This window comes from Cryptomeria japonica, chromosome 11 (genome assembly GCF_030272615.1).
Source record: "Cryptomeria japonica chromosome 11, Sugi_1.0, whole genome shotgun sequence".
NCBI classification, from domain to species: domain Eukaryota; kingdom Viridiplantae; phylum Streptophyta; class Pinopsida; order Cupressales; family Cupressaceae; genus Cryptomeria; species Cryptomeria japonica.
The window spans coordinates 661,437,285-661,447,875 of record NC_081415.1 but is presented as its reverse complement, the minus strand read 5'-3'; the positions used below and the strand labels follow the sequence as shown (position 1 = coordinate 661,447,875).

At 34.5% G+C, this 10,591-nt stretch overlaps 1 protein-coding gene across 1 annotated transcript in view; it reads right to left on the bottom strand.

The window, feature by feature from the left end:
* Positions 1-526: 526 nt before the first annotated feature.
* The window catches only part of LOC131065114 (exocyst complex component EXO70A1), a 53,636-nt gene continuing 43,571 nt past the window's right edge, over positions 527-10,591 (bottom strand). Inside the window, exons 8-12 of the mRNA XM_057999527.2 lie at positions 7,940-8,140; positions 7,698-7,797; positions 1,642-1,751; positions 1,132-1,278; positions 527-979 (exon numbers count right to left, since the gene is read on the bottom strand). Coding sequence (XP_057855510.2) covers positions 862-979; positions 1,132-1,278; positions 1,642-1,751; positions 7,698-7,797; positions 7,940-8,140 — 676 coding nt within the window. The 3' untranslated portion in view covers positions 527-861. The remainder of the gene's footprint in view (positions 980-1,131; positions 1,279-1,641; positions 1,752-7,697; positions 7,798-7,939; positions 8,141-10,591) is intronic.

The window sequence follows — 10,591 nt, the reverse complement described above, 5'->3', positions numbered from 1 at the left end:
GGCCATTACATATGATAGGTGTCTAATTTCTCAAACCTTCTAGCATTTATTTAGACAATTATAAAAAAAGGTCATGTGATTGTGTCTAGTATTAATATGGTTGGGTTCATTATCATTCTTCATTTAAACAACAAATTGTTATCATTCTTTTAAATCTTGCGAAGCTCTATAAACGTAACTCAATGCTCCCCGACAATTATGTAAGAAATATCAATTTGTTGTAACAAACCTCACTCTTCAACAAGTACGTGCTATATTTGTTGGCAATCCTCTATAGAGTATTTTTCTGGGTGCTTTTTTTCTTTTGCTCACACTGTTCTGCAAACGCTATTTGATATTTTAAATTATTGCAAGTTAATGTATCAAGTCACATAAATGGCAAGCCACAAGCACTAATCCAACCAGGAGAAGTTGCATTTGTAGTCAAATTCCAGATTTTGTAAGCAAAAGCCCTAAAAAGAGAAGGGTGCTCTAATTTTTTACTTTTAGTGTTCTGATTGTGATCTCCAAATTTTTAACGAAAAGCTTTTAGAAGAAAATATTTTATTTCAGAGATCAATAATATAAGAGCTCAACAAATTTGATCTTCCCGTATACAATCAACTTGTATGCCTGAAGACATGGTAGAATATATCGATCCAATTAGATATAGTGATGCTCAAGTTTTGATGTAAATCGATCAACTTCTCTGAATTAATTTTATTTATAACGGCAGAGGAAAGAAACTTCACCTCGAAATAATCAATTAGTGTTACAACCACAGGTCCCGAACTTCCGAAAATAGCACAAGTTCTGTCTAATCGCACATTAATTTACATGAAAAATTTATTTGAAAAATGTACAAACTCACAACTGTTCCACCTATCGCCTTGGTTCAGCCCTTGGTTTTCCCTCAAATAATTCACTTAGCATTCGCTCTAAGTCCTCAGGAGTGTATTTTATGTATTTCTGAGGATTTTTCCCAGTGTCTATCAAAGACCTGAATCAAATTTGAGATGGGAACAATCATAAGCTTTTCTATCTAGCTAATCTAAATGTATATAACAATATACTTTCCGAATTCTCAAATTCAAAGCCAAACCAAAAACTATTTTGATTAACAGACTTAGCTACAAACACAAAGCAACATACCCAAAACGCTTGATAAATGAACGATAAGCTGGTAAGATAATTTCAGCCACTGCTAAACGTAGGGACTCACGCAACTCATTGTCAGGAACAGTCCATTGTATTTGCCGTTGGTGAAGCTCTTCAAATTGTACATTAAAGGCTCTGAACCTGTATAAATTGCAACAAAAGGCAATTCATGTTATATCATCCCACATTACAAAACAAGAGACACTTCAACACCTCAATCAGACAAAATTATGCTGGACCCATTGTCTGGTCCTCTTGAACTTATCCAGAATCCCTATTCATTCTTTCTTAATAAGACTTTCTGTTAAAAGTAAAAGAAAAAAAATAATCCTGTACAATCCAATAAAATGCAAATTATCAAGCGTATGGAATCTGATCACCTTAGGAATTTGCGTCCATGAAAAGAACTGACATAATCTTTAACATGAAATATTTGTGACATCCAATGTACTAAAGAACATTGAAATAATTCACCTTGAAAGACCAACAAAACTGGTAACTAACCTTTCCTTCAATAGAGCTCTGGAAACACCACTGCTAGTGCTGCCATCAGCTGGTCCAGGTCCACCACTACCAGAAGAAGTCAAGCCTTGCACAGTAAGGGCTTGCAAAATCTGCAAAAATCTCAATTAGCGAACATTAGCAATCTGATTCTTAACATTTAATAGAAATTTGTTGATTTATTCAAAACATAAAACAAATTCATAGTTTGGATTTTGGATATCAAATCTACTTCCAAAAAAGACCATGATTGTAAAAGAATATTGAAGTTAATTGTTGTTTGGATAGTAATTACCAGTAATCAAGACCAAGATTGTCTACGATTATTGAAGTTTATAGTTGTTTCAATAGCAATTACCAGTAACCAAGGCCAAGTTGGAAGTTTCAAGGACAGCACCCCTCGTATTCAAACCCTTGTGAGATTCTCTCTTCATAGCAGGTGGTAACAAGAGATGGCTAGCAAGAGGAGGATGTTGATTCAAAATTATAATCCCAAGGGCCCTAATTAGAAAATTTATTGTTTAATATCCTCAATGGAGACTATCTCGGATAGTAAGATGGGCATTTATCTTCCTTTTACTGCACATATATATGATCTTCAGTGGCAGATACAGATTAGCCTGGATCTCAACAGTTGGACATCACTGGCCTACTATTACATTCTGATATTTTGACCAACTTTTGCATCTCCTGCAAGCATCCATACAATCGAATAGATAAACCAAAGTGGAGGTTCTTTGACTTGTCCACGTATGTATTTTGTTAGTTGCTTTAATTGATAGTATTTCATTGGCCAAAAAGGTAATGTCTCATGCCTAACATTGCTTTTCAGTGACAGATAATGGCCTTTTGTAAACATTTGTTTTTAGCAACAGATAATGTCCTTAAAAACGAGTTATTGCAGCAAAACTTGCACTCTTGTTAATCAGGATTTGTTGGGAATCTCAATGGTGACATTTAATTTTTTAATTTTTTTTATTGTGATTTGAACTTGGTACCATATGCGTGCCTACAAGGATGGCACCTATAGGTGACATTTAATTTCCATTATAAGTTGCAGCAATGTTTATTCCTTGACAGTGTATTAGCTCTCTGATATAGATTAAGCTCTCTTATGCTATGCAGCTTGTTGATGACAATTTATAATTTAAGACTGTGAGATGGTACTTTAGGTTTCCAGCAGTTTAAAGTTGAAACATTTTCTTGAGTGTAGTGGTATGTTATACTTAAGAGATACTTCTAACAGTTTATAACATACAGCTGAAACCTTCTTCATTAGGTGAAAAAGGAGTCAGGGAGTGCATACAACACAAGAATATCAAGGCCGCTTGGAATTTACCCCTAAAGCCTCTTGGCTCTATGATGGCATTCCTTTTGATAAATATTTTAAGACTAGCAATTGCACTATCATCCACCCTTATAATTTTTGGCACCATTGGACGCATGATCTTAGAGTTTTCTTTTTCAGCTGACATCTCATCAGTTGTGAGTTGAGACTCATTATTACATTCTCCACTGATATAGATGTAGTGTTTGTTCCTTTTAGGAAATGGAGATGGTTGAGAAGCTTTTCTTTCAGGGGTCCCATCTACTACAAGATTTGTAGGAGTCATTATTGCTTGTAAACATTTTCATCCAGATTACCTGCTACATTTTTCCACTTTCATAATCAGAGATGCTCGGCTTATTATCTCCAAGAAGTGGCCATCTCCAGGCATCAGAATTTGCAGGGTTCCTTGGTTACCTCTTTCTTTCAGCTTACTTTGGCGATTAGAGGTGGTAAGCATCCCTTCAATCCTGCAGTCACCCACATGCATGGTGACAAATCTCTGTCCCACAGCATTTCCAGGACAGGGATGACAAGAAATGTCAGAACATGTTCCAGGGACAGTAGTGCTAGGAGGCCATTTTTTAGAGACCATAAGGGATGGTGGTACATTAATGTTTTAATTGTGTTCCATGCAGACGTGTCCCTGCCCCTCAAACGGCCATCCCCAAATGTTTCAGGCACAGCAGGAAGACCCCCGGAAATCTTCAGAACACCAGAGGTGTTTGTGGATTTCCCAACAACAAAACAAGTTTTTATAATGTTTTAGAGAGAAAAATCATTCATGACATTAAAAAGGGCTGCTAAATAAAATGTGATAGCAGTACAACAGGACAGCATTATAACAGCAGCAATAAATATATTATGACAGTGTAACAGCAATAAAAGCAATCATGACAACAGCAACAGTTCTATAGCAGCAAAAAGTAAATCATGATTCGGATTCATAGCTAATGATATAAGTTATATAACAATTAACACTAACAGCAATAATTTGAATTTCCGATTTCATTGTTCAAACTTATTCAAAGTCACAAAACTTCAAAATTTTCAATATAGTATTAGAGTCAGTTATTAATATCAGTTGCAAAAGAGATTAAAGATGCATTGGCCATGGTCTGGTACAGTGTGGTATTGTGTGAGAAATACAGACAAACAATTTTTTATAGAGTGGCTGATCTCGAAAAAGGAAAAATAAAAATAGAAGAGAAAAAAGCATGCCCACACCCATCCTAACCAGACTAGGAATGAATCAAACTTAGATCTGAGGTTTTTTCCTATGTTACTAGAACAGTACTCCAAGCTGCTGGATCCAGGTCCGATTTGAACCAAATTCAAGATCTGATTCAATGCGGCAGGGACCCGTAGAGGTTTACTACTAATACAGTATTGGTTGGCATTGGATTGGATTGTTTACAAGGGTATGACTCCATAGGTCCTATTCATTTGCAAGACCAATCGATTCACTAAGTGGGCCCCTACATTGCTTCCAAAGTTAGGTCAGGTTTCAATATTTGACTACAGGATACAAAAGAATCGGATCTGCTTCTGAATCTCCATCTCAACCATCATGGTCTAACTCTTGAACAAGATAATGATTACAAGCAACAAAAACCTCGACTAATTCAACACAAACATCATAATGTCTATCTCGTCGTGGAACTCACTCTTCCTCCCTTTCACTAAACCTCAAATTCGACTGGATCAATGATTGCTAGAACTGGATCCACAAAAGTAATGGAATTGAAGCAATCAATCAAAAAGGTAAACAAGCTCTAAGTGGAGTCAAAAATGAAATTCTCCTACAAGGTTCGAACTATTATTTTATTAGTTTTAATAGTTATAATATTTTTATTACAATCCTAAATTATATATTATTTAATTGGAAATTAGAACTGTTGCAATAAATATGTATATGTAAAAAGTTTGCATGGCTTTCGTATGGATGAACCCAAACCCCCCAAAAAATTGTCAAATCCACAAGCCAGAACTGTCAACATAGGTTTTTTGATTTTCTAAGCAGGACATAAGTCTTCCGAGACAAAATGTTTAAAGGTTGCTCATACAAAAATTGTCATATGGTTGCTATCTTATCTTTTAAAGCTAATATATTTATGGAATGACATCTTATTTGTGAATACTGTCAATGACATAGAATTTGCATTGGGGCAGCTTTCTATCCGCTTTGCTAGATTTGGTAAGCACAAGTGCAGCAATATAGTAATGTCGAAATCTTGTTCCTTAGTGATAGCCTTTGTTGCTTTGTCCTTGTTTTGGTTTCACTGATAGGTTGTGTATTAGATATAACTTCTTTGCTGAATATAAACCATGTTGTTTCTATGCTGCATTGAGTCTCAAAACAAGGGGGCATGTTTTGGTATTAGGGGGACCAAGAACCTTGATTTGGGGATGGCAAGGGGGTTGCGGCTAGCAAGGGTCTATGGACCTTCAACACCACACGAGCCTTCATGTTACATGCCATTTTCATAATTTCATCAGTTTGCTTTCTTCAAGTCATAACTATTTCAATGTGTCTAATGAAATTTTCATTCTTCAGAGAACTAACAATGAAGCTAAAGAATCTGACTAATCTAAATGATAGGGGCTGTGCTGTTTTTATAGCTTTTTGAGTGTTAAGGGTGTAAATAGGGCCCATTAATTTGAGGGTTAGGGTTGTTGGCCCAAAATTTTTAAAAATGCATGTTTGAAAAACAATTGAATGCCAAATGTGAGGAATGGCTCAGGTATCCAGGATGTTCAAGGGACATGGCTGAGTTTCCTAAGGGTCTTGGGGACATCCCAACATCCCCTCAAGATCCCCATCAAGAGGGGCACCTAGGAAATGTCCCCTTTTTGAAGGACACATCCTGGGGACATCTCCTACCTAGTGGTGGCGAAAGTGACACGGCAGAGGGTTGTTTCTCTGTCATCCCAGCATCTCAAAAACATCCATCTCAAGAGACAACAATTTTTCCACACAACCCCATGGAATGCTGTTATTTTTTTGACTAAAAGAAGAACAGCATTCAATGTAGTTTTGATAAGTTTCCAAACATTCTGTATGACATTTTGGATGAACAAATCATTTATGAGCATGCAAAAGTGACATGAATTATGACATTTGAAAGTCAAAAATAGCTTCCCTCTAATGCCGCTTTTTAGTTACATCTCTCCAAATCTATCTAAAGCTCTAACCCACAAAGACACCCAAATAACATCTAGAATTTTTAGCTCTTTCAAGTTTGATATGCAAAATTGACTGATTCATTGTTATTATAAATTTTTATTAGTAGTATAATCATTGTCTATGGCATCTTTTGAAACAATTAATATGACAAACCACAAGCACAAATTATATTTTCAATGGCTAAAAGACTTGACTCAAATGTATGTGAAATTTGATGGGAGCATGGTACAATATTACATTAACAAAGAAATTATTAAAACACAGTAGAAAACAACTGCATAAGACACAACATGTAATATGACTAAGGTAAGATGTAGAGACCTTTTTTGTGTTCCTTTTCTTTTAGCTGGTATAATTAGTTGTTCTTTGAAGTAATATAAGATGCCTTTCTTCCTAAAAATCAATGCACTATTTTACACAATAGAAATTGAGAAAAGGATTGAAAAACTTTAAAACAAAGCTACACCATATTTATTCACACCATCCTACAATGTTGAACAGATTCAAAATAACATGTTCCATGCATAGTTGGTGGATCTTAAATATTAATATATGTCTAAGAGTCTAGGAAAATGCAAATGCATAGAGCAATGGCTTATCCAATTGACTCCATCCAGTTCCCGAGATGTTTCAACAAAATCCAAATGTCCTAAGATCACCTCACGTCTCTTTTAAAAAAGAATACTTGAATACTGAAACCTGATTCAAAAAAAAATATTTAATCAAATGCTCCTATTCATGTCTACTTTTATCTGAATTTGTTCCACCTTGCAGGTTTCTATACATATTTATCAAAGTTACATGGACATGAATACAGATACATTATCAGATATGGATACAAACATTTTTTTAAGACTCCCAATATGGATACAGCTGGATATGACATTCATAGAAAAGCCCATACACATATAATTTAACACAATTTTGTAAGTTATTAAAGGAAATTTTAGTTACTTTAAAAGCAACATACACACATAATTTCTACATACATAATTATAAGTTGATTTAACAATTTACAATATGCATGTACAGTTGCATTGGAAGATAACCCAAAAAAATGGGTCACTGAAATGGAAAAGCATTTTATTTTTCTTCCTCATTTGGTGTAAGTTTTGTTTATAACAAAAAAAAAAATGCTTGATCGAAGTTTTTTTTAATTGAGTTTAGGAAGATTTACCATTAAATTTTTAAAAAAAACAAATCACACGGTATTCAACATGGTTGGAAAATTAAGGCTTTTTGGGAAAATGTGTGTACGGTATCCAACATGTATCAGCATTGTATTGGATATGGATACGCGCACCCAGGGAGGGGCAGAGGTGTATCCAACTACTCTGATATTTATAATTTATTTAGTTAACAATCTAATCCAACTGCATTCCAAAGTTGTAAAAATTTGAAATTCCACCACATCTTCAATCTATTCATTGCTTTACTTACTTTTACTGTGATTTTTTATTGATTTTTTATAAATAATGAATTGTGCAAAGGCTAATGCTGTACAAAAATCATATGAAATTTCTGCCCTGATTCACAGAAATTTACCTTTCCCCAAGCAATTCTTCTATATTGGTTGGCATGCTGCTGTACTATTCGACGGTGTCTCTGTACCCAGTCATCACCCAGCAAATCCTTTGCTTCTGACCTTTATAATAGAGGAAAACAAACTTAAAGTGCTTTCACAGAACAAAGCATTTCAAAGACAGTAAATTGCAACAAAATGCATTAAACAGACTCATTCAATAAAGCATTTTATTATCCTTTTCAGGGATTTGATATCCACTCACCTTCTTACAGATCTAACCATATAGTGGATATTATTCATAAGAAACAATTGTGTCAGTGCAGGATCCTTATACTGCTTTGATTTCCCATCAAGATTGGTCTGAAGTGCAGACATTATTCGCATTGTTGCAGCTGCTAACTGAGAATTTGACTGACCTCCATTCTCATTTTCTTGGAAAAGTTGCTTTAATGTAGATTGGTAACTGCACAACTCAGAAATGTGATAACACATTACTTCCACAAAATTACACAATGTTGCATGCAAGACAAACATGAATATGAGTCCCACTATACGATATATTTTTTAAAAACACTTAAAAAAGAATCCTTGACAGCTGGACTTCTACTTACCTTAAGGCTTAAATGACACCCAAAATTCAATTGCTTGTGGATTTTTTACTTTCACAAAATTAACAAGTTTACTTAATATCTCAACTGTTGACTTGATAAATATCAGTTTTGTAGATATTTAAGGTCCAAAATATTTCACTTTAGCAATGAATTCTCTACTGCTATTTTTCAATGGCATTATTTAACACATAGTTGAATCTTAAATGCCTAGGATAATTGGGTCAAATATTAAAAAGCAAAAAGGTGATTGTTTTAATTACATTTCTTTTTCTTGGCAGAAGGAAAAAATTTCTATATCTATAGACACAATAAATATCCTTTGGCAACTCCATCTTCATTCTCTACTAGCAATCCTAGGAACCTTAACAGCCCAACTCAAGCTAATATGTAAAAAAAATCATTTTTGTTGCCAATTCTACTCTCCATTATCCCTCTTGAATGCATCAGATGGATTTTGGATGAGTGTAAGGCAACAAAAAAAAAATTCTAAATATTTGTTCTTTCTAGACTTACTATTGAAAACTTGCTCTCTTTCCAGCTTTGAATTTTTGGCGTTGGTTGTTGAATTAAATAATATCAAACTTTTCATGGAATTCTTAGCTCCATTACAGGTTTCAAAGCACCTATTGATGAAATTAGGGGCTCAATGTTCAATGGACTGAGAAATGATGATAGAAGGCAATGTGGGAAAAGAGGGGCTGCAACATGATATTTGATGGATTGACTAATGTGAAAATTCAGACGCCCTTCACTTTTCTTGTTGCTTTCTATGCGGGGTATAAATTTTCCTAAGGACTTGGTTGCACTTAGCTCAAACTAACAATGCTAAATTTGGATGTTATAGCTATCGAAGGAGGTGGGTTATCAAATATGTTGCCCAGCTAGTTATAGACAATACTGCAAATTATGTAGCTGCAAGAAGACTTACACATGAAAAACCATATAGTTTAGGACTACAGGTAATATACGTTTTATTGACTTGTTAAAGAAGAATGCAGAGAAGATAACCAAATACCTCTGTTACACAGAAACACGTCCCCACCCTTCAAACCCCCCTCCCCATCCCTGTCCCCTAAAGTGTTTCAGCAATGGCAGGACATCGTTCCCTGACTGTCTCCACCAAAACTAAGAAAATGTGGAAGTGTCTCAGATCATATCCCTAAAATCGGGGACAGCAGGAAACACATTGGGGACGTTTGGCTATCCTTGAGGCAGCTAGGGACGTAACTAGACCATCCCAGGGATGGCCAAGTGTCTCATGTTGAAAAGAAATTTTTAATAATGTTTTAAAAAAATCATTCTAACATTAAAAATGACTGTTAAATATATCATGACAACATTATAACAGCAGCAATAAATATCATGACAGCACTATAACAGAAGTATAACAGAAATTAAGTTATTGTGAGAAGTGACTATAATAGCAATAAATATATCATGATTCAGATTCATGGTCATCCTTAACGCAGTTGGGAACATCATAAACATCCCTTGACTGTCCCGGGGTGGCCAAGTGTCTCTTGTTAAAAAGCAATTTTTAATAATGTTTATAAATAATTCATTCATAGCATTAAAAAAAGGATTGTTAAATATATCATGGCAGCATTATAACAGCAGCAATAAATATACCATGACAATAGTATAACAGAAATTAAATTAATCAAGACAGAAGTGACAGCAACAACTATAGTATAAGAGCCATAAATATATCATGATAAAGATTCATTATTTCATTGTTCAAAAAAACATCAAACTTCAAAATTATTGATATTGTATTATTGTAAGTTATTATTGCTGTAAGAGTTGCTATAGAATGCTCAAATCTAGGCACTTAATGAAAGCACAAGAGAGATCAACAATTAAAGAATAATGCTATTCTATCAAGGATACAAATATAGATTACAATGGAATGAATGAGATTACAAAGGGGGCCCTTTGGTTATATAGGCCAAGGTGAACATAGGATTGCATAAGATTATGACATGTCTTAATCTTATGACTTGAGATAACAAAAAATAATATCCTACGAAACAAAAAGTAAATGCAATAACATGAGATACACATGACAACTAAGACTTCTAGAAAGATTCCTAAAACATATGTGTGTACCCTAAGTAAACTTAAGTAACGTGTGATTAGGACCTCAATAATGAACTTGATAGGTAAAAAATCCCCCCTTAAGTGCAACTTAGGGAGAACGTACATAAATGCAAAGATACAGCTACTAGGCCATGTTAGGTAGCCATGTACAAATGCAATGCAATGCAATATCTCACAAATAGAGAAGAGGAGAAAACCTAGTG